At 33.0% G+C, this 25,430-nt stretch overlaps 2 protein-coding genes across 2 annotated transcripts; one reads left to right on the top strand and one right to left on the bottom strand.

Moving 5' to 3' along the window:
* On the bottom strand, window positions 8,980-13,199 carry LOC109361493 (rac-like GTP-binding protein ARAC8). The gene is made up of 8 exons (XM_019606959.1): window positions 12,911-13,199; window positions 12,645-12,732; window positions 11,844-11,953; window positions 11,696-11,759; window positions 10,372-10,436; window positions 10,227-10,292; window positions 9,629-9,726; window positions 8,980-9,310 (listed from the first exon to the last, which is right to left on the bottom strand). The coding sequence occupies exons 1-8, from the start codon at window positions 13,013-13,015 to the stop codon at window positions 9,271-9,273; spliced, it is 636 nt and encodes a 211-aa protein (XP_019462504.1). The 5' UTR covers window positions 13,016-13,199; the 3' UTR covers window positions 8,980-9,270.
* On the top strand, window positions 15,603-20,524 carry LOC109362710 (protease Do-like 9). The gene is made up of 9 exons (XM_019608699.1): window positions 15,603-16,235; window positions 17,559-17,758; window positions 17,825-18,005; window positions 18,129-18,320; window positions 18,875-19,107; window positions 19,580-19,681; window positions 19,760-19,810; window positions 19,928-20,032; window positions 20,116-20,524. The coding sequence occupies exons 1-9, from the start codon at window positions 15,638-15,640 to the stop codon at window positions 20,212-20,214; spliced, it is 1,761 nt and encodes a 586-aa protein (XP_019464244.1). The 5' UTR covers window positions 15,603-15,637; the 3' UTR covers window positions 20,215-20,524.

Raw genomic sequence — 25,430 nt, 5'->3', positions numbered from 1 at the left:
ACAAGAAATGACACAAAGGATTGAGATAACATATATGTGCCGTTAAAGTTGGAGGCTGGCTTGCAAAAGAAAAATAAGGTAGCTCTAACTTGGTTTATTTATTTAAATTAATCAAAATATAAAGTTTGAGTTTGGATTATTTAAAAAAAACTAAGTCGAGTTTAACTTATATAATACTTGACTAATTTTTTCATATATATTCTTAACATTATACTAAATTAAAGTAGAAGACCTAAAGGCAGAAGAAAAATATACAATTTCATAATCATAAATATTACATCATGATTCATAGTTTTTCTATCATTACACAATAAATAACTCATAACAAGTTTTCACACTCATAGTGTTCAAATATTTTGAACTTAATTTATTTAAAATAAAATTATAATAATGTAATAATAAAATATTATGAGTGTACACTAGCTCTTAACTCATTAAAGCTGGGGTTTAACTCATTATTAAAATAATAAAGTCAATTTTCAATATGAAATTGTTAGATTTAAGCAAGTAAGAAATGCACAATCCAAAAGACTAATTTACGAAAGATTCTCATAACTTACTATATCTAATTTACAATGCTACTTACTATGAAATTCTTAGCATTGCCCACATTTTGAGTATTGACAACGACTTCCACTTAATCTATATTGACAACGACTTCCAATTCAATAACCTATCGCTATTTTAGGATTTAAGCATATAAAGATATCTCAACCAAAAAGATGAGGAGGATAACTTCATGGTTCAAACATTAAACTTTTATTTTTACTCGATTCGAGACTTTTAACATTCTTGCCTTTTCAAGTATTGAATTTAGCGAGTCAAATTTGAACATTTACACCCCTAGATATGAGGGGCAAACCTTCATTACCTTTTCATGCTCATTTTAACCTAGTTTTTCCACAAGATAAAAAGTAGTACTTGAGGTGAATAATACAAAATAGACCACCATGTTAGCCATATCTTATTCTATTGACTCACCAAATTATGCCAGAAGTTACAAGATACAAAGGAAGCAAAAGCCAAGCACACATTCTCAAAATGAAATCCATACGTAACGTAAGGATGAAATTAAATATACTACATTGTTTAATACTCTAAGTATCATGGTGATGTGATTGATAAAAAATATAATTTGTTAAACCTTGACTTAATTTTTTTATATTTCGACTAATTCTAACATAAAATATAGGAGATTTGGTCCAAAAAGTATAGCGGACGCACATGTAATTTCGCCACTTTAAGGTCCACATATTATGTAAGGTCTTTAAAATTTTCCTTGTTGCTCTTTCATAATTTCAGTCAGTGAGAAAAGGAGAGTCTAAGAAATTCAACGTAATAAAGTCAAAAAATACGTCATTATGTATACTCGAAAATCAATAAATGCCATTACATTTTTAGTTGCAGAGCGTCTGTTAGCATTAAAATAGAAGTGATAAATATGGTGGTAGATTTTTCTTTTTTTTTGTTACATCAGAAATTAAAAAATAAAGAAAGCAATTAGAATAAGTGAGAAAAATCTATCTCCATAGTAAGCGAGCTTTAGGGATGAAGATTCCCAGATTTTCAATTCATCCTAATATCTCATACTAAACTTAGATATGTAATCTATCATCATACTAAGCTTAGATATGCCAATAGATTATGACTACATAGATGTATCTTACATATATATATATATATATATATATTAATGAATGGAAAAGTAGTGTAAAAGTGAGTTTTTTATTTTATTATTTTAAAGTAGGGTATCTAATTATCCCTGTGGACAAAATGTTTTTTTCATGGACGAGAAAGTGGTCCAATTTGTCTAAATGAATTAACAACTTGTTAAGTTGGTATTATAAATGTGGTTTTGAAAGAATTAATGTGAAAACTATGTTCCAAACTATCACTCTAAACTACTAGGTGTGATGACACATTGTTTTTTTATTGTGTTATAAAAACGTATAGGCTAATTTGATAGAAGGATACATTATTGGTGTAAATTACTACTTAAGAGTAATAGTATAATTTACATGCGGTTGTAGCAAAAAGTATGTTCTGAAAATTCTCTGCAAACGCCATTTTCATGACAGAACATATGGATCGGACATTAATTGTTCCGCAGCATCAAGCATACATGGAGTGTTGTAACGGCTTGAAGTTGAAACGTCAACACAATTTGTTTCTCTCCACACGACACGCATTAAATCATAAATTTCATGTGATCTTAAATTAAAGGATGAAAAGTTTAAACAAATTCATCCGAATCTCTGATCAATGTAAGTGATTACTCATATGCTCGTGTCTAAAGCAATCTTCACACCCTCTTCATAATAACAATAATAGTAATAATAATTCACTCCATCTCATAATAAATAAGGGTTGTAAATATTCTTAATGACATATTACAAATAATGAGAGCATCATTATAAGATGTCACAATATTTATTCATGCTCCATATTTGGTTGTCGTTGTCGATATGATGACCAATGATTGCACAACTTTGCAAAAGGTTGTGGAAGAGCAAGCTCCTTTTTCTAGCTAGTCTCGAAGATAATGATTTTAGGAGCGTCATTATATATTGTTATGACTTTTTGGTGCAGATTAGGAGAGACATATCATGTTAAAGTCGATAAAGACCATTAATATTCACATATTTATCAGGAAATGGATTTGTAGTCACAAAAGTACGTGACTTCATAAAATCAAATCCCTTAAAAATACTGAGTTATAGTAGATTTTGGCTAAAGTAGTTGAAATGCTATTTGAGTTATTTATCTTATTTACTTGATAAATATTATTAATTTACATATACACACAATTTTATGAGTTAATATTCTCTCTATTGATGGATAAATAATACTTCAAAAAAAATTAGAAATATAACATTGTGACACATCTATCTACTTCATTATAATAAAATTACACTTTTATCATTATAAATAAGTGAAGAAACATGTATTTGTCTTTCCATTTATAAAGATATCCTTGTTCCAATTTTGTCTCAGTTTTTCTATTTTATTTTTTTACTCAATCCAATCGAAACATTGCGTTAGTGATTGTTGAGCTTTGGCTATACTCAATTATTTTGTTATGGATGGTCGACAAATGCTCATGAAAACGCCAAAGGATGTGAGTGTGTGCATGTCCTTGTGGTTCTCTTGGCGGTCTTCGAGATGGATGCAAATATATGTATCCATTGTTGTCCCTAATAATATATTAAGCAAATTAAAATGTATTACTTAATTGAGTAAAAAAATTATAAAAAACAAAAATTAACATTTTATATTATTTTGAGAAATGTTATTGGTTAGGAACATGTTGATAGGCTATTATTGGAACATAAGATTCTTGTCCCTTAGAGATAGCTGAACTTTTGGCTACTATCCAATGAGATTTGGCAACTTGTTAATGGTGTTCCGCGGGGAGTTATTTTTTCTAAATGTTGATGGCAATTTTGGTATGATAATGTGTTTGCTAGTTAGTTTGTGAACGGTAATAAAAAGAGTAAAAAGACATGAGAGCTATTTAATATACTTACTAAATGACCTTGAAGTTCATTGTTTCTCTACTTTATTTTTTCAAAACTCAATTTATAAATAGGCATTAAATACGTATTATTACGTGCTTAATGGTATTAGCCCAAAAACATATGATTTTTAAAAAAATACTAATAATAAATAAATAATAAAATGCATACATAAATGACTTCCCCCCTCATTTTCTTTTCCTTTCTGCTTAGTGGTCCTTTGCAGAGTAAATTGTTGAGTATATAGTTGAGTTTCACTGAAAAGGCATCGTAATATGAAAAGATTTAGGTGATAAAGATGACATTTTCTTATAAAATTTAGTCCAAAAGTGCATCCTCTTAAGGTAAGTGCGTTTATTTTTTAATAAATTTAATATATGTATCATTAATATAAGGTTTTTTAGACTCGCATCACATTATTCGTCATCAATTTGTATTACTTTTATTTGAAAATAATGATATTTAATGTATAAATGGTGAATAATTTAGTAAAAACAAAAACAATTACATTATCAATATGCGTATTAAATCATTTTTTAATTCAATGTTAGTTCTTCATTATCTACAATTATTTCCTTTGCACATAAGACTATAAGAGAATTTCGATTGAGGAAAGAGAATCAACTATAGTCACCCTCCAAAGGTCCTTCAACTCCACTCTCGAATTAAAGTTGCCCATGGAAATTATTTTTTCTTTTGCCCATGGAAATTATTTTTTTAAGTTGATTCTAACTAGTGACCAAGTTAAATATTAAATTAAACTAATGTTGTAAAGTTACATAAATCTTATTCAGTATATATGTGTGTATTTTCTTTTATCTACGAATAAGTCACAAAATGTAGGGGAATATATTATCTGACATTATTTTTGCGAAGGACACGAGTTTTTTTGTTTACTTTGACCGTGCATGCATACTCATCCAAATTAGGCCAAGGGAAAGAATAATCTAATGGTTATAATCAAAGTTAATACTACATCAAGACGTAATGAAATTTTCATTTATATCCTTAATAAACAACCACCACTACGTGTTGTTCTTACATGTGTAACTTTAATTTATTACTCCACACAATTATGTCATTATTGAATTATCCGTTTGGACATATTATTGGTCCCAATAATATCTCAATTGGAGAACATGAAAAGAAAATAAGGGTTATATATAATTGAAGCTTGAGAGTAAAGTCATTGAATTTGAACTCCCTAAGATTGTCCTTTTCCTAAACCTAAATATATAATATATATCAACTTTCTCTTGCATTTGAAGGCATGTAAAAGTCAGATAGGTGCTTTAATTTATTATATTTATGGGATAATCACAAAGATGGGTATTAATATAATGAAGTAGTTGGAATTAACAAATGTTAATTAAAGGATCGTGTTAACCAAAAGAAGAGGTGGTGACGGTGGAAAAGGTTCAGTAGTATCCTAAAGAATGATTGAGAATATTGATATGGGTAATCAATTAGAACTAGAAATAAAAAGGTTGGTGATGAGCCAAAAGAAAGAAGACAAAGGACATCACATGTGGCTGTTGCCATCAGTTTCGCTAGGGATACCCGTCAACAAAAAAGAACCAACTTTTGCAGTGCCCATACATAAGAAATTAGTCATTTTTAGAGTATGTAATTATCTTTTCAAACAAGTGAATCTATCAGGAATCGAATATTTGACTTTTTGATCATGTTAAGATTTAACAAGGTCTTACACCATTAAACTAGCGTCTGTCTCATTAGTACAAACCTTTCCATTTGAAACAAGTTGTTAATTATTTTAATATAGATATATATTACTAATTGTTATTAGATAAAGAGGACGTGTCTCATCATAAGAGTAAATAACCATTCATCACAATCACATCATAATTTAAAGATCATGAATTTGTATCTAAAAGTAATACATAAATTTGTATCTATTAACAAAATGTAATATACCCTTATTCTCTCTCCCTTTCTGAAAATGTAATTCAGTTCATGTATGTATATAAAAATCAGAAGGAAAAAACAAAATAAATGGCACAATTAAGATATATATGTTGCTACGTTGATCTACCATTATTCTCTCTCCCTTCCTTCCTCATACACTACACACATACAATATACATTTTTGTCTTGGCTCATTAGGGTGTCTCTAAACCTTGAAGGAACCTCACCTCAATTATATAACGGACTAGTATTTTTCTCAACTTATTTCTCTCTTTTTCTCGATTTTGCAAATTTCTCTTTCACACCAAACAAGTTTATGACTTTACAGCTGCAAAAAGAGCACGATCTATGATTTTGTGATGTCAAATTTTCCAAATAAATTGAAAGTTATGTTTTACAGGCCCACCTCAATTATATAGTCATTCAACATTCCACCATTAGTCACTAGTTCTTATTTTAAAGTATTAATCGCTCAATCATATTTTCTACTACGCATTTGTTTAATTTATATTTGAGAACAGTACCCGTTTGAAACCTAATCTGAAATTTATAGGTTCTTCAAACTTATTACATATATCTGCTTCATACATACATGATATATTATAAATTTGAACAACTAATATAAATTTGGGAGTTACCCAAAATATTCTAGCTAGTGTTTGTTTCAAATTTTATTTTTCAACTTATAATTTAGCCTTTACTTCTTTGCCAGAGTTGAGTGTCTGAGTTGCTAACTTCCAGTGTTTATATAAATATAAGAAAATGCCATTGACTCTTACTAGCTATTCGAAATAGAAGTTTAGATTTAAATATATACTTTTCAATTTCCATTTGTAACTTTACATGTGTTTTAAAAATACATCCATAGGCAGTGTTGAGGTGCTTTCTTAACTTCTTTGACGCACGTAACCATCAAGATTATATGTGTAATGTTTTTATAAACCCACGTAATATAGGCAAACAAATAAATGTGGAGTCTGTTTTGTTGTATAACCAAATATTCTTGGGCACTTTATAGGTTATAGAATTAATCATTTTTTGTGGTGTGTGATTATCTCTTATAATAAATATTACTCTCAAGAATTAAGGATGTCATTGAGTTTGGATGTATCCGGATAGTACATTACCGGGACCCGTCCTATTGCTTCATTTTTGGACCCAGGCCCGCCCTAGATCCATGCTGATAGCCGAACCAAGTCGAACCAGAGTTCAGCCTGGTTCAACTCTATAAGGATTGATTCGACTCAAAACTCGACTCAAGTTCGATACAAATTACTTTTTTAGACAAATTGAAAAGTTAATTAATTTTTAAAAATAGTGAAAAAGATTTTATATAATATAAATATAACTTTCTTTATATATATAATAACAATAAATATAAAAAATAATGCATGGTTCATAATAAATAAATATTAGTATATATATATATATATATATATATATATATCTCGAACTAGCTAATGAACTTAACAAGTCGAACTATATCAAACTCAAGTTCGACTCGTTTATCTAACGAGCCCAATTTCTAGCTCAAGTTTGGCTCATTTGGTTCATGAATCAAGTTTATCGAGCTAAATAACGAATCGAGTTTCGAACACTATCGAGTTTGTTCAGTTCATTGCCAACCCTACCTGCTGGGTCTGCTACTCATGGGTCCATGGACCTAGACCCGATCAGTTGCGAGTAGTTTTTGAGGGAACTCACGGGTTCAGGTACCCATTGTCATCCCTACCAAAATCAAACCTTCACATTTTTCATCCACCTAAAAATCTAGCAGGATCTTACAACTTCTAATGAGTGTAGGGTATCTTTAAAACAAGGGTTTAAATGTACTCCCTTAACAAATTTCTTATATTGTAACTGTTCCTATTACTGGGCTTGGCCCAGACCCAATCTAGATTTACGGTTCTAAGCTCAAGCATCAATATCTTGTTCGGGAGACTAGAGTCATATCTTCTATCCCAAACTTTGTACCACTTTATGTATCAATTATTTTTAATGGTCAGGACAGTAAAATATGAATCAAATATATATATTAACTCAATAAGAGGTACATGAAATGATATAAAGTTTGTGACAGAATATATGTTTCCTTATTCCTACCATCACGTATCATGAATTAATTGAACACAGTTTGATGGGGGTTAAAGGTGCCCTTCTTTCCCATTTGCTCATTGACTCTACCAGAATCCCAACAACCCCGTTCCAAAGCATGCTGACTAGTTAGTTTCATTAATTCAATTCTGCCACTGCCACATTCAACTCTTCATTCATGCATTAATTCACTCATTAGCTCAAAAACAAATTAGCAAAAAGTTAGACATACACCACATTTCTTTCTTAGAATAAATCTTAATACTATAAGTTTGGAGGTATGTTTAGAGAAAAGTTTTGCCAGGTGGCAAACTTAGGATCAATATATTAAGTAACTCTTTTTGAATTATTTCATTTTCTTTATTTATTTAGTAATTAGATGGTATTTAGTGATTATGAACTTCCAATGTTTCACTTAGAGAAAGTGAAATGGCTTATAAAAAGTGGGATATGTATAATTTTGTATGATGGTCCTTTATGTGGAGTTTTGTTAAATGTTCAGAGTTATATTCCTTTGGGCTTTGGAGTTTCAAGATATATTATGAACTTCCAATATTTTAAGTTACATATAGTGGATGGGTTATAAAAAGTTGGACATGTATAATTTTATATGATGGTCTTCTCTGTGAACTCCTTGTTTTGACAAATTGCACTTCCTTGAGTGTTCTTTTACAAAGAACATGTAAAATAAATAGGCTGTGAAATGTACAAAACTTCACTTGTGTGGGGAGAGTTATCTATAATGTAAGTTCATCAAGCTTATAAAAAATGTCAGGAAAGGACATCATAAAGTAACTCTTACTTTTTGCATATTGCAGATGCTTTATACTACAATTCTACACTGACTCTGAGCAAATTGCAAAGGTTAGGAGTGAGGCAGAATATATCTTCAATCCCTGGTTCCTTATGCTGCAAGAAATCAAGAGTGGTGAGTGCCAACTTTAGAAGGTCTATTTTTTGTCTCCTCTTTTAACATATCTTTTATTTGCTCTACATTCTCTCTTCATACTGTGTTATAACAATAGAACTTGTGTGTGACACTTTGAAGCTTATTATTGCAAACTTCCAACAATCTTTATGGAGGTAACATGACAACTGACAAGGTTTCATGCCTTGGTTCTAGAGACTCAACCTACTTCTAAACATCCCTACATGATGAACCATCTAATGGATAAAGTTGATAGATTATGACAATATGTGTGTACTACCATCAGTTGAACAATGCAAATATTAAAAAAGAGTACTTTGTTCCAAGGATTGAGGATCTATTGGGTCAGTTTCAAAGAGTTCAAATCTTCTCTAAATTTGACCTATGGTTTGAGTACTATTGATGAAGAATAAAGGAGAGTGATAACATTCCAAAGTGGTACACATGTGGAAGTCATTGGGCATATAAACAACCAACAAATTTAACTACATGGATTAGTAAATATACATATATATGTTAGATTTTTTTTTCTTTTCATTCATATATTTCTCATAATGTTCCTTAAATTCATGTATCAAGCATGCCGTATTAACAGAAATAATATAATAACTAGCCAACTTTTTTTGGCTTTGTATCCTTTATTCCTTTCCTTACAAGAATAGAAGTTTGAAAATCTCATCTGTCTATAAACCTATTCAAGAATTAAAAACATCCAAATATTCTGCAAACCTCTAGCCAAATAACCCTCTCACTTTTGATATTTCTACAGATTGGCACACACTTCCCCCATTGCACAGATGAGTTGTTTCATTTATGATGAACATTATTCCTTCCACACATGACATCTCTGCAATTTCATTCCGAACGATTAAAACTATGAAAAATTGTCTTAACCATACACAATTACACATACTCTTTGGTTTAGTATCAGATGATAATTTTGATTATAGTGCCAGACAGTTCTGAATTCAATAGCCACTTGATGATCATATCATTCAAAATTGAAGAATAAAATTTCTAATGCAGGATTTATGAGAGGGGACTATTATTAGGATGTCAACAAAATGTTACCATTAATAAATAATCAGAAAATGAGAGAATGTGGTAAGGAAAACCAACTAGAAAAACAAAGTTGTATGATATCATATAGAATGAGTGTACTAACAAAGGACACCATCGACGTGGTTTTTTCTTCTTCTCTTGCTGCTTTGGCGGGGGCTTGATGACCACCTTGATCGCAGCATCAAAAACCGTCTTGACATTCTGCAAATGCATTAAGAACAGATCAAATGCAGCAGAATTTTAGAAACAATAGGCAGTACCTATCTGCAGAAGTGATGAAGACTATCTTTTGAAGCAAAACTGAAATAGCAATGGACATTTACCATCAAATATCATTAAAGATTAGCTTTATCATAGATATTTCAAATCCTAAGCAATACTAGGGTGAATTAACAAATTTTTTCATAGTCTTAAGAGAACTAAGCTTCCTAGAGCAAGTCAGTAACATATAGAAATCACCACTTTTGGTCAAGTCAGAAGTATGGTCCATATGCACGAGTGAACAATCCAATATAATGCTTATTGAAACTGTCTTATGTCTGAAGTATCTATACCTAGAGGCACTGCTGAAGAATCCAATATAATGCTTCTTAAGTCGGGGGAATTGAGTTAGTTCTTGATAGAAGAGATTGTGAGGTATATCTTTATAAATGTCTTCAGACATCGAACTGTTGTAGACTAGGATGGTAGTATAAATATACCTGCTGAGTTTTTGAGCTGCACTCAATATAATAGGCAGCTCCTATCAGTTTTCGCAGTTCCTCCCCCTGGTTATGAACAAAACACAACAGTTTCAATAAACACTACATATTAAACTCTACAAGCTAATAAGGGAAGATATTGTACTTGCTCTGAAGTCACCGGCACCAGACCAGGGTGATCAGCCAAATAGTGCTTGTTTTGTCGGAGATCTACATGGTTATCATAAATCCAGTATTACATGCAGAAGTAAAAAAAATTCATGTTGAACTGATTAACACCATACATGAATGACAAATGTCCCCATTAAAAGAAATCTATACAATTGGTGCATTTACCAATTCTCTCAGGTCTACTAATTTGCTATTGCACCAAGGATTCAAGAGAAACACTATCTACAGATGGAGGCTACAAAACTAGATAAGGTTCATTTTGGGACAGAGTTCAAGTCGTAAATAGCAAAACTGTTGAAGTGATATGAGTGCCAACAGTGTTACATGAGAAATGGCAGAGATTGTGAAATTTGTTCATAATAAACAAAATATGAAGTTATAGAAAGTAGTTAATGAATCCATAACAAATTGAGGAGATAAACACATTAACTGTTGTCATACTTGATTGTGACTATGTTGCCCATGTTACTTTAATTAGTTTCTCTTAAGATAAACTTTCCGTAATCTTAACGTGCGGCATTGTTGTAGTTGATAGCCAAGATTCTGCATTAAGAAGCCTAACTAAAATTTAGCCATTTCGCAACCATCAGGTAATATTTGCTATGATATTCTCCCCGAGGTCCAACTTCCATTCTTTTATGTTTTGGTAAAAACTTGTAACACCCTTTTCACGTATCATACACTACCTTTTCATAGCAAGTTGGTCTCAACAGTGAATACTCTAATAATAATAAGAAGAAAATATTCAAGATATGCTATGAGAACATCTGTTAAAGGCATTACAGGGTTAAACTTGTTCTTTACTATGATTGAAGTATATAGAAGTGTAGGACTAATGGCACAAGACTAAAAGACATATTTTGCAGTAGAAGGTCCTTTGCTGAGCAGTTTGCATTTATAGCTGAACAAGACTTCATAAATGGATCACAAGCACGTCATAAAATAGCTGGAAAATAAAATCCCTGTCCACTATACTAAAGGCATGCATGGACAAGTTTCCAATCATGTTACCCCTAACATTGTACACCCACACATGACAACAACAACCAAACCTTAAATCCCACTATGTGTTGATGCCTACACATAAGTGGTAATAAAGTAACAGTCTAAAGAATGTAATCTATCTATACGGGTCTGTTGCTGTTCTAGCATAAAAAAGGAATATGTGGGTTAGTTGGACAGGTCTCGTTCAAACCGCATTTGGCTAATTCTGTATGAATAATTTGGCAAAAAAAGAACACATACAATCAGAAGATAGAATGATATTGAGTATTTAAGACCAGTGCTTGATGGCTTACCCAATTTGGTTCCGACTAGTACGACTGGGACACCAGGGGCAAAATGCTGGAGTTCAGGGATCCACTGCTTGGTGTATAAAAAGTTAGAGAAAACCATAGAGAAATATGAAAGACATGCCAAAGTACTAACACAAAAACACATGCTTACCTTCTTCAACACGTTCTCATAGCTCGCACCACTAACTAAGGAGAATGCCAAGACAAAGACATCAGCACTCCTATAGCTCAAAGGCCTAAGCCTGTTGTAATCCTCTTGCCCTAAAGAACACATTGGAGGAAATTGGAACATAACAACCTTTGCCATTTGACAACAAAATACTTTCAGGCACTTGAGAAATTAAGGGCATGTTTGGTTTGAGGACATTTTCAACTATTATTGATAATTATAATAGTGACTCCGTATTTTCGATCTAATTCTGTTTCATTATGATCGTGACTCCACATTTTCAACTTTGTTTCCTATTTTCAAAATATCATACCAAAAACAGTGAAAATAATAAAAGTACTTCTTGTAGGAATCTTTCAAGGCATGAGACAACGGAAACAGGGATCACATTCATAGTTAATAGAAAATTGAATGAAAACACAGGGTCACTGTTATGACTATCAATAATAGACGAAAATGACAGCAAATAGCGTTTTCTCAGATCAAATAAGCCCTAAACACAGGGTTCCCCAATTATTATGATTATAAATCGTAATAAATATATGAACAACATTTTTTCTATATGTATCACTTATTTTTGGTATGATATGTATAACTGAAATAGTACAACAATAATCAATCATGGTTTTAAATTTCGGTTGTGCCGAAATTGCACTTATGGTGCGTTAACTGCAGTGGCACAGTTGCGAACAATTGTGTGGGAAATTGCAAATGATTCCGTTGCGAAAACACAATTTAAAACCTTGACAACAAATCACAATGAACAGGTTTGTGTAAATATACCAGCTGTGTCCCATAGGCCTAAATTGATAGTTGTGCCTTCAACAACCACATTTGCACTGAAATTATCGAACACCGTTGGAATATAATCCTGATAACCAACCAAAACACAAGACAGAAAATTCAACATTCTTTTAACAAGAATTACACTGTTCCCTCTTTCCTCAACTCACACACACATAAGAGAGTCATGAAGTTTATGACTATCTCAAAATAAACTTAAACTATAAAGTGAAAAATACTCATAGCAAGAAATAATCCATTGATACCGTAGGGAATTTGTTGCTTGTATAACAAATTAGCATGCAGGTTTTGCCTACGGCTCCATCACCAACGGTAACACACTTGATGAACCTTGAAGCATTTGCAGCCATTGGAAACAACACAAAAGAAGAAAATTAAGCTATTCTCAAAAGGGTGTGTTTTGTTTAATTTGACAAGTTTAAAGGTTGAAGCTTTTGAGTGATTCGAAGAGAGAGAAAGAGTGTGACAATCACAATTCACATGATTATCACTCCATGCTAACTGTTGCTGCAGCTTGCGCTTATGAGATAATTTTATTCTCTTATAATTATCCTTTTCTTTTTCATTCAAAAAAAAAGTAAATTTGTTATTTTAGACTTAAATGTATTTTTTATGTTAAGAAAATGTTTATGGGAGAGTTTTCCAATTTTTTATTGTTATTTGGTCCACTAACTTTTCCATGACCCAATGTCTTTTTTGTCAAAGTTTTCATTAAAAAATTGTAGACAGGTCTATTTGGCTAACAACCACTATAATTACATCATATTTTCTATTTTCTTAAATTTTCTTATGAGAACTTAATACATGAATTGATTTTTCAAAACCTAAGTGAGAAAGCTTGAGACCTATGTTCAAAATTGCATGGAGATAAATTTCACACCTAAACAAAAAATTGGAGTAAAAAAAAGGATATAATTCTTTTTATTTCTCCGTCTAAAAATATTTATATGAGAAAGCATCACATAGTTTTTTTTTGTTTCTCAAAACATCCACAAAACTCGAATTCGAATTCTTGTTTATGACACTGTAGTTGTTTTAATTGGGTTGGTTACCGACTCTTAAATCATGCGGATAGATAATAGATTAATACCCCATTGAATCCTGTGGACATATTTTGCCATAGTGATTAATATTTACAAACTTCTTCAAATTGTTTTCTAGAGTTCAGGAAAATGGGTAAATAAGATTAATCCAATAACAAAACTTGTGATTAGTTCAATTTAACAGATTTACTTAACTCATGGAATGATTGAGCAATGATCAGTAAAATTAACTTAATTTTTTATTTAAAACATATCTGTTATAGATTTGATTTTTTAAAACTTATTTGTATAATTGCATAGGTAGATTAAACTCGTTATAATTGCATTGTGAAATATAAATAAATTTAAGTTGTTTTATATCTTTAATTCTGTATAACAAAAATTGTATTTTTTTTATCAGCCGTGATTTTGCAATAGATATTTATATTAAAATTTAGTTATTACATATTTTTAAACAAACATAATATAGGAATACATAAAAGGATAGGTTAACATATTAAAAACCTAAATGTATCAGCAAAATATTAAAAACCTAAATTTATTAAGATAGTAAATATTAGAATAAATGAATTTGACTATGATAAGAACTGATAAAACTACATAATCCACCGTGTTTTTTTACACCTAAACAAATATTTATAAATTTATATACATACATTCATTTAGAATAAATGATTGTAATTATACTAATTTCACTTATAGACGGTGACTATAACATTTGAAACATGAATATAAGTGTAATTAAAATAAACATATATGATAAGTGTGTAATATGCTCTTATTATTACTAACATTTGATAGTATTTTGGTGTCTAACAATATGTATTTGTTTTAGTAATTTTAATATTAAAGATTAAAATTATAAATATATATGCAATAAGTTTTTAAATAGAATATATAAAATTTATTATTAGTAATAATAATAAATTTATTTTAAAAATGTAAAATAAATATGATATAATTTGACTATACTAATGTTCAATAATGAGAAGACGAGACTAAAGAAAATTGCACATCCAGTTAAACCACATATTATAATTTGAATTTATTTAATTGTTAATAACTCAATTATTTTGCTTTTTATTTGATTTAAAGTAGTGATAGTAGTTGAATTCTAAATATTTTAATTTGTTAAAATATAAAATAATATTGAAACTGAGTGAAAAGATGGTTTTGTTTAAATTTTTGTAGCCACTTTTGATAAGATGGATTGTCCAACGATTTAGTTTGTGCTCACAAATTCTATGTTATGCCCCACTTAAAACATTTTAAAAAGTGGTCCACTAGTTTCGATAAATAAATAAAAATTCATAAAACTAAATAAAAAAGAAATTAGTCAAATAAGTTGAAGAGAAAAAACAAAAATAATCTTAACATGTTATATAAACTTAAAGAAATCAAATTATTACAACAAGTTTTTTACAACCACATTTGAATTTTAGCACCTTTTAGACATGTAGAATAAGTTGAATTGTGTTACCTAATAAGAATAATCAGAGACATGCTGAGCATCCGAGTTTCGATGATCAAATAAATATATAATGAAAAAACGTTGGTCATGTTTAAAAACTAGAATGATAAATTTTAATAATAGATAAAGTCACAAATTTAAAATGAATTAGTTCTTTACTAAAAAAAATACTATTGTATGTACAAAAGATGATTAGGTCTAGTATTAATTATCTTTTAGTGGAGTTTTAATTTAGGTGGCACCCCCCTATCTTGGTTGTTCAAAATGAGCGGATAAGAATAAACTTGACCTGTTTTTTCCCTCCTCGTTTCTCAGCTCTGATCTTCCCTCCCCTTTCACATTGAACCCAAACCAAAACCATTTTCAATTTCAATTTCAATTTCATTTACTAATTACTACTAATACTATTTATTATTTAATATAATAAACCCTTCTTTCTTTTTCATATCAATCCAAAAATGGGAGATCACAAACGCAAGCGAGGACGCAAACCCAAAAACCCCTCCCCCGAAACCCTAGACACCGCCCCTAACACCTCCACCGCCACCGTCACCGTCGACAAAGCCTTTAGCGTTGGCAACGTCGAGCTCATCGAAAACCCCTCATCTCCCCGCCTTAGTCGCCGCCGCGGCCGTCCCAAGAAGCTCCCAAACCACTCCGACAAGCCAGTCTCCCCTGCCTCAGAGCGCCGCTTCACCCGCACCGCCGTTGAAAATGGCGCTGACTTCGCAGTCCCCAACGATGCTGCTGCCTCCCCAACGGCCGTGGTGGGGATGGAAGCGGACCCGGCGTGGGAGAGCGTATCCGCGCGGGTGTTGCCGGCGATGGACTCGGTTGTGAAGGTGTTCTGCGTTCACACGGAGCCGAATTTTTCGCTTCCGTGGCAGCGGAAGAGACAGTATAGTTCGAGTAGCAGCGGGTTTGTGATTGGGGGGAGAAGGGTTCTGACGAATGCGCATTCGGTGGAGCATTATACGCAGGTTAAGCTCAAGAAGCGTGGCTCTGATACTAAGTACTTGGCTACTGTGCTTGCCATTGGTACCGAATGTGACATTGGTAACTTATAACCCTAATCTCTTTCTTTACTGCATTGTTACTATGTGTAACCGAATTTGTTCTTTATATTCATGTTTCATGGGATATCTTCTTGTCTTAGAATTCTAGTATACTTTTTGGGAAAATATGATATATAACTTATTTAGGCTTAAGGTTTGCTTGATTGGGAAGCTATCATTCAATAGAGTTCTACTATATGCGCCTTGTTTTGCTGCTGGAGACTGAAGGGGCGTTCGAAGAGCTTATATATAACTTATGTAGGCTTATGATTTATAAGAATAGTTTTTTTAAATATGCTTGCTAAAGAAGCTATGAAAATAGCTTAAGACCTTTTTATAAACACTTTTTAGTTTATTTCTAAATGGAATATTGAAAAGGGGCTTAATTTAGTTGTTTACGTCAGCTTGCCCTGAATCATTCCGTGCACAAGTTGTACATGATATTGGAAAGTCTGGCATAGTTAATTTGTATAATTTATCAACTTGGATTTTTTTTCAAAAGGAGGAATAGAGGAGAGTAGAATTGCATGACAATTATAGTGAAGAATGCAACTATTATATTAAACTAGTTATAGAATCATAAAACAATAAGTTTGAACTACTACAACAACCAAGTTTTACTCCTACTAGGTAGGGTCGGCTACATGAATCGAATGATGCCATAATGTCATATCATAAATCACATCCATTGGCAAAATATTGATCTCTAAATCTATCCTACTCGTTTTGCTATGGTTTTTCTTGGCCTCTCCCTGCCTTTATTAGGTATGCTAACATTCGTTTGATCTACTCTCTTTACCGAGGCTTCTAACGGTCTCCTCTACACATGTTCAAACCACCTAAGATGCATTTCTACTGTCCACAATAGGAGCTACCCTAGCTCCTTTCCTAAGGCATTAATTCCTAATCCTATCTTGGACTACAATAAGTGTGAAATAATTTTGAAAATATAATCGAGGAAATGCATTTGCTTTGAGCTAGAGCGTTAACATCTATGCTGCCTCTACAAATAGAGGGAGTTTCAAATGTTCCAAGTGTTTAAACTTGTCCCCCTGGTAAGAACACCAAATGGAAAGGGCGAGAAAAAGGGCACCAAGAGTAAGAAGGAAAAAAACCAATGATTGAAGTTCAAGCGTGGTAATATGCTTAGTTTCATGCATATGAAACCTCTTCATTATGTGCTTTATCTTTTATATGTGGTAGGATTGGGTGGGGGTTGTTCTTAGAATTACTACTTTACTACATCTCAAGTAGCACAACAGAGGCGTTCTGCTAAACTTTCATATATGAATTAAAATTAATGCATTTGGTTTTATTATTGCAGCCATGCTTACAGTTGATGATGATGAGTTCTGGCAAGGGATGTCAACTGTAGAGTTTGGGGATTTGCCCACACTTCAAGATGCGGTTACTGTTGTGGGCTACCCAATTGGTGGTGACACTATTTCTGTGACCAGTGGTGTTGTATCACGCATCGAGATTCTATCTTACGTCCATGGTTCCACCGAGCTTCTAGGTTTACAGGTTAGGTTGCATCAATAGATCTTCTACCTTTATAATGAGTTTTCCTCACCAAGGTCATTTTTGCAGATAGATGCTGCTATCAACTCTGGTAATTCTGGCGGGCCTGCCTTTAATGATAAAGGAAACTGTGTGGGGATTGCATTTCAGTCCCTCAAGCATGAAGATGCAGAGAATATAGGTTATGTCATTCCGACACCAGTTATCATGCACTTCATCCAGGACTATGAAAAGAACGGAAAATATACTGGTAATATGGTTGCTATACACTAACTTTTAGATTTCTCTTTTACAAGCTGTTAGGCGAGCATGGTAAAAAATGTAGTATCAAACTTGTATGTACCATGATTACTCTTTCTTGAACTGCTGCCAGGGTTTCCTATTCTTGGGATTGAGTGGCAGAAAATGGAAAATCCTGATCTGCGAACAGCAATGGGCATGAGACCCAATGAGAAAGGTGTGCGTATTAGAAGAATTGATCCTACTGCTCCAGAATCGAAGGTTTTGAAACCATCGGATGTTATCCTTAGCTTTGATGGGGTTGATATTGCCAATGATGGAACAGGTGACCGTCATTATAGTTTTATTCATGATATCTAGCTTAGATTTGTTTAGGTCCACTTCTAAAAAGTAATTTGAAAGAACTAATTATTTATTTTATAGTAACTTCTTTTCTATAGCAACTACAATAGACGAAAGTTTTGACAAATGTGTGACCTCTTTTAGTCACTCAGACAGCATTCGTTGAGCATGTCACTGCTCCACACCTTGCCTCTTAAACTATGTTCTGTATGTAAACTGTATATACTACCAGTTTCGTGAGCTAATTATGCAGTTTAACCATGAAGTTTTATGTTGGTGCTCTGCTATCTGTGTGTGTTTAGATAGCAATAGTGGGTGGGGTTGTGTTTATTACCAACTTTCATGTATAAAAAACAGTTTAAGCTTAACATTCAGTTGTATAATTCTTTATAGCTCAGTTGGTAGAGCCGCGGGACATAAAGCGTGAACACCTGAACACCTGAACACCTGAATTCGCTTGTTCCCCTCCCCGTAAAAAACTTTACCTATAAAAAAATTCAGTCATATAATTCTTTGTACTCCTGTGTTTCTTTTCAGTTCCATTTCGCCATGGGGAACGCATTGGTTTCAGTTATCTCATATCCCAGAAGTATAGTGGGGATGATGCAGCAATCAAAGTTTTGCGGAACTCAGATGTTTTCAGATTTGACATTAAACTCCATAGTCACAGAAGGCTCATTCCAGCACACAGCAAGGGCAAGCCTCCCTCATATTATATCATTGCAGGATTTGTTTTTACAGCTGTTTCAGTTCCATATCTTCGTTCTGAGGTTTGTGATTAATCCAATGTCCCTATGCATTCATTATTCAGTTATTGCTTGTCTAGCTGATGCTGTTGTTTTTTTCCTACTTTTTATATTATTTTATGTTCTTTCTATGTTTCTTCCTCCATGTGGTTTTTAAATGTATGGTACTTCTGTGTTATGGATAAATCTTGACCGGACCTGACAACTTGACCTTGTCGCACCTTATCTACTAGAAATGGGGAAAACATTCATTATTTAAACATGAAACTTAAATGCTCTGTAAAAGTGAGTGTAATTGCTGAGGAGATTGTTGAGATATTTAGAAGTGCAACATTGTTGGTGGCATTTATAAATTTCTAGATTGTCTCATGGCATTAGCCATGTATATTACACCTCTTTCTTTTCTTGCAGCTGTATGATCTACTTTTGACATTAATTAATGATTTTGTTAATACTAAGAGCCATACTTTTCCAACTCTTTTTCATGTATTAATAGTATGGAAAAGATTATGAGTTTGAAGCTCCTGTCAAGCTTTTGGATAAACTGGTGCATGCAATGCCACAATCACCAGATGAGCAAGTTGTTGTGGTCTCTCAGGTATGCCCTGTCCCCCATTCTTATTTATGCTTCTTGTAAGTATCTTAACAAGTCTGGTTATTGTTTGAAACAACTAAGGTGCTGGTGGCTGATATCAACATCGGATATGAAGATATTGTTAACACCCAGGTTGGTAATGGCTGTTCCTCCTTGTTTCTTATGCGTTTTTCTTTACTTGCTGGTAGCTATGTTGGCGTAATCACTAAATTCTTAACCGCCTTCTAATCTGTATATTTTTTTGTTAAGGTTGTTGGTTTCAATGGTAAGCCTGTGAAGAATCTTAAGAGCTTGGCCACTATGGTAGAGAGCTGTGATGATGAATATCTAAAATTTGATCTAGAATATGCCCAGGTGCTCTCTCTATCCCTCTCTCTGTTTTAAGTGTCCGCATGAAACATGGCATTGGCTCATTTATTAACTAGTCATCTATGCAGATAGTGGTTCTTCGCACAAAGACTGCAAAAGCAGCTACTCTGGATATTCTTGCAACACACTGCATTCCATCAGCAATGTCTGATGATCTTAAGTCATGATTTGGATCATAATCATGGTAATTCTGCACCTGTGTTTTTGTTTCATGAGCAGCTTGCTGTTTCTGTTTACATATTTGGGTTAAGAAAGATGCAGACTTGTAGGGCTTAGGCTGGACTTAGGTCTTTGTTTAGTTGTTACTTGTTAGATTGCTTCCCTACACTATGTTAGGATTTATGATATATTGTGGTACTCCCTGATGACTCCATTTTTTGCAAGCGAAGATAACAAAGCGGGACTTACATTCATATTTCCCCTTCTCGAATTTTGACTTTGGAGGGAACTGAGCAATGCAGACTTTCATTGCTTTCACCAGTGTGATTTCTTTTTTGACTTGCAATAGAAATATAAAGGATGTTGACTTGGATAGATTAACCATGATATGAACTAGTAGACAACGGTAATGGTTACCCTGAAACGTTGATCTCAGGGTCAGCCTAGTAGAGGGCTCTCTTGTGCTGATGAGGATGATAGTTTCTCAACTTGGACCCCTTTACCATTTTCCTCCTTGGATTGTGCCCACAGTACTGTGTAAACTCCAAAAGGGAATATTCAATACAAAGCAAGTGCCTTCTCAGAAATTTTGAAATAAAACTATTATTGGTACTGTAGTTGCCTTCAATGATGCAATCTATTGTTGACATTTGATGACAAATAATATCTTCCTAGTGTGAATTTCCTGCCAACATGGAGTGTATCACTAAGAAGCAGAACACTCGTTATGGCAGCAATGACAATCCCTACAGGCTGGAACATGGTAACTAAGACAGGTCCTTGACTCCTTTCTTATCTATGCACCAAGTCAGTCCTGAAAATGTCATCACACTTCTGAAAATCAACTGCAGTGTTGTTTTTCACATTTGAATGAGCTTTGCAATGAACTGTCTTGATTTATAACCTATTTATGTGCATTCATGCTTGCTTTTTTGTGTGCTAGTTATGTGCTTACCGAGAGGGTGAGCTTCGGCGCAATGGTAAGATTGCTGCTTAATGATCAAGAGATCATGAATTCAAATCCTTGAAATAACCTGTGTTGTGGGATAAGATTGAATACATCACCTTATCTCACTAGGTGGAAGTTTCGTGCACTGAACCAACTTTTTAGTTATGTGCTTACGGAATAGAATAGAGAGACAACTCAATGTTAGGTATGTGTCCAGAGTTGTGCCATCAACATAGATGGTAATGGTTGGGATGGAGAGGTATACCTACACCTATTATTATATAAGCCTAATGATATATTTACTTGTATACATTTTAAGGTAAGAGAGTCAAGATTAACCAAGTTAGATCAGTGCAGTCTATCTTATTCTTTATCACCTAGGTGCGTGCTGCCATGCCGGTAAAAACCACACGCCATGGCATGTGGTTCAGCATTTGTTTGTTTGCTTACTTTGCTTCTTTATTGACATGGCCAACTCTAACATTTCAATCTCTATCCATCATTCATGTGGAAGATGCCTCCCTTGGTATGCTACTATTCAAAATGGTCTTCACATTTTGACATGCCATGTGTGGGTGCTCAAAATTGGAGATTTGTGGCATGGGAAAGGATCAGAGTTGGCATGTCTATAAATAAGCAAAGTAAGCTATTCAAGTACCAGCATAAGTATTATTAATATACGTTTCAAAGAGAACAATACATTTTCCATGTTTCACCACTGCAAGTAAAAATTGAATAATAATATGTGAGGAAAAGGATATCTAAAACCAAGTTCTCTTCAATTAGAGCCTCCTCAGCCCCCAGAGTAAAAAGATCAACATCCATCAAGCATTGCACAGTTCACCCAACCTTACAGCTTAAATATTCTTGGAAATTAGAATCTTGTTGGTAAAACAGGATGGCAAAGGATTCCATGATTAAATCCTTTATCTTATTATCTATACAGTCTTAATACGAAAATAAAGATGTAAGGGGGAATGCACAAATACTTGAACTAACCCTTCAGTCATATACTAGTCAGTAATGCATAAAAATAGTGAAATCATCATGCATTGAAGAAACTTTGTTCAATCAAAATAAATTAAAATTCCGTTTATAAGTATGAATTAGAAGATACTTATGGAAAACTTGAAAGACTAACGTGATTTTTTCTTAGACCTTGTTAGAGGAAAAATGATACAAAATGATGTCGTTGTGTCTTTTTTTTATAATTGGAAACATTATTTTGCTGGGTTGACAAAATAATTCAGCATAGAATTCCTACGTGTGCAATCAACATGCCATGAAGGTGATTTTGTTAACATTAATAAATAGGGGAATATATGTTTTAAAATTTGGAATCAAAATAATAATTTGAATTTATTGGGGATTAAATTATTCTCCCTCTATCCAATATTTACATTATGGGTGATATGTTAGGTTGCCTAAATTATTTTATTCCTATATGGGAAAAAGGTTTGAAGTTATATGATTTCACAATCAATTTGCGATAAATTTGTCTGATAATAAATATAATCACGTCAACCGTGTTTACTTTTCATATTTTATTCATACCCACATCTCAATAAAAATATCACACAAACTAAAAGAATAATAAAAGTCTTCCCAAATTGGTTATAAAATTTTAGTGAAGAGTTGAATAGTACTTGAAAAATTAATATTAATGCCTTTATATAGTTTGAGGAGTAGAGAATGCATTGTCACAAGTAGTTTTTGATGAACCCTGAACCAAATAAAACAAGGTGGTATCTAACCTGCGAACTAGTGAAAAGTTCGCATGCAAGCGAACTATTTAATAACCATCGGATGAATTGTATATGAATGTGTGCCGTTGATTTTCAACTAGTTACTGGCAACGAAATTTTTAATGAAAGTCGGGATAGAGAATCCCGACTTCTGAAGTCATGAAAGTGGTCCCCGACTTCAGTATAGGTACCATCTAAACGTAGCACCTTCGGACACCAAATCTTGAACATAACCAAGAAAAAAATCAAGAAACGAAGATTGGTTGAGAATGGAGATACTCCAGTGCAGAAAATGGGCAAGGGGAAGCATGAATTGTTTGTGAAATTGGAGTAGAAGGAAACCAATGAAGAGCAGCAGAAGGTTGTTCTATCTATGAAGGACTTCGATGAGAGGAAAAAAATTATCACCCAAAAACAGAACTGTCCACCGTCTCCAAAAATCAGCCAATACTCTCCAATCTAAAAAAAGGATAAGCTAATACTCTCCAACCTCGTCAAATAATCAATTTCATCATTTTGAAGCAGAAGATTTTGTATTTCCTCCTCCATAGATTAGAGACAAAAGACATCTTATCTTCCTTCATTGCACATGAAGCAGAAGATCAAAAGTCGGGCATGTGTGTTCCCGACTTATGCATGGAAGTCGGTGACTTATTTCACGACTTCAGAGATTTACCAAAACCCCACACGGAAGTCGGGGCTGTGTGTCACGACGTCAGAAGTCGTGAAAGATAATACCGACTTCTGCATGTCCATAAATTAAAAAAAAAAACAGTATCCATTTACCACATACTTTAATCCAACGATGGAATCACAATTCGCATCCAAACGAACTATCTTATAGTTTACATTTTAGCAATCACCATAAAACAGATGTAGTCACCAGGCTTTTGGACACGATGAGCACACTTTGAATACACAATTTCCAAAATCATGTTAATATATGTCCCCCTTATATTTTTATAATTTATTTATTCTAAAATATTTATCTCTTGAGTTGAAAGTATCAACATCATAGTAACAATTTGTTAAAAAACCATCTTCATTCTTTATTATATCTCAACTAAATAGAAGAGGTGGAGTGAGATTCAACCAAGAAAAGCAAACTAATTTTGAACCATGAACTTAATAGAAAATGGTGGACTAATAATCAGTAAGCATAAAAAATGGAGAAACTTGAGTACCACTTTACTGTCACTTTTTGGTGACACGTGGTATGACATTCATCTCAGTCTATCTCACACACCCTATATATCTGTTCCTCCACATTTTCATTATTCTCTCTATTTTTGTTGCTTTTCTTACTTTCCTTTCAATTAAATTACTCTCATAACAAACCGAACATCTTCAAACGCTTAAAGATTTCAATTCAAGCAAGGTGTTCCCCCATATAGTATCAGAATATCAGTTATACCTTCTAGATTCCCTGTTTTATTTTCTCTGGGTTTTGATTTTGTAGTAATTTGAACCAAAGTTAAAATTGACCCTTTGTTTTATCTCTATTTTTGGTGAAATGGGTCGACCTTAGATCCTTACATCTTAACCTGTATGAGTTTATTGTACCATGGGTCAAAATTAATGCCTTTTGTCAATTATATAAAAAAAATTGCTTTCATTGCCGCATTGGTTCCTGGAAAGTTAATCAGAGTAAAATAAAAAATTCTGGGAATTATCTTTGTTTGGAATGGGCGTAGTAGTTTTGAAAAAGATTTTAACTTTAACATACTTGTACTTGGTGCCGATGAAGAATGTAGTTGGTACAAACTCGGTTTCACTTAAGGAAGGTTTCGGGTTTGATTATTGTGAATCGGGAAAAAAAATTGGTCTTCTTGTCTTGCTCAAATCGGGTTAGTTCCACTACAATGTGACTTTTAGATACCGAAAGTCTCATTAAAAAGTAGAGAATGCTGCCATATTCTGTATCACACACTCTTCATATCCTCTGCGCAATATTTCTGTAGCTTATTGGACCTTTCTCTCGATGCATTCATCTATAATCCTGTCTTGTCTAAACCACATGCACCTTAGGTGGTTTGGCATGTATGGAGGAGACCGGTAGAAGCTTCCGTAAGGAGAGTAGAGAGTAGATCAAATAGAGGTTAGCCCAATTCCTACAGTAATAGGGAGGCCCAACAAAATCATAGGCAAAACGATTAAGAAAAACTTAGAAATCATTGCTCTATCAATGAATATGATTTATGATATAGTATTATGGCGTCGTTCGATTCATGTAGCTGACCTCACCTAATTGGATAAAGGCTTGGTTGTTGTCGTTGTTCGGTTTCCTACATCTTTATTTCATATGTTAGCATATTGTGAATATCTGTCAGCAAAGCGATGTGTTGGTTTGATATGCGGACACACTGCAACAGATATGTTGTGCTATATCAACGAGTTCCTCATCCTCTTTTTATTTTAATGGAAAACTATTGAGCCTTATGGCTGCACATTTGAAGTGACTTTTGCTTGTAAACCTTCGATTGTGATGAAGATGGGAAAATATATGTAAATTTGGCAAAAACTAACTTTT

The sequence above is a fragment of the Lupinus angustifolius genome, chromosome LG12 (assembly GCF_001865875.1).
Source record: "Lupinus angustifolius cultivar Tanjil chromosome LG12, LupAngTanjil_v1.0, whole genome shotgun sequence".
NCBI classification, from domain to species: domain Eukaryota; kingdom Viridiplantae; phylum Streptophyta; class Magnoliopsida; order Fabales; family Fabaceae; genus Lupinus; species Lupinus angustifolius.
The sequence above is the reverse complement of the archived record's forward strand: the minus strand, read 5'-3'. Positions and strand labels throughout refer to the sequence as shown.

Excerpts from the sequence above, each read along its gene's own strand:
- LOC109361493 (XM_019606959.1), bottom strand. The coding sequence starts at position 13,015 with ATGGCTGCAAATGCTTCAAGGTTCATCAAGTGTGTTACCGTTGGTGAT. Across the intron at positions 9,727-10,226 it reads GCAGCTCAAAAACTCAGCAG|AATGTCAAGACGGTTTTTGA; the intron begins GTATATTTATAC and ends ATGCATTTGCAG. Across the intron at positions 9,311-9,628 it reads CCACGTCGATGGTGTCCTTT|AGATGTCATGTGTGGAAGGA; the intron begins GTTAGTACACTC and ends ATGAAATTGCAG.
- LOC109362710 (XM_019608699.1), top strand. The coding sequence starts at position 15,638 with ATGGGAGATCACAAACGCAAGCGAGGACGCAAACCCAAAAACCCCTCC. Across the intron at positions 18,006-18,128 it reads AAAGAACGGAAAATATACTG|GGTTTCCTATTCTTGGGATT; the intron begins GTAATATGGTTG and ends AACTGCTGCCAG. Across the intron at positions 18,321-18,874 it reads TATTGCCAATGATGGAACAG|TTCCATTTCGCCATGGGGAA; the intron begins GTGACCGTCATT and ends GTTTCTTTTCAG.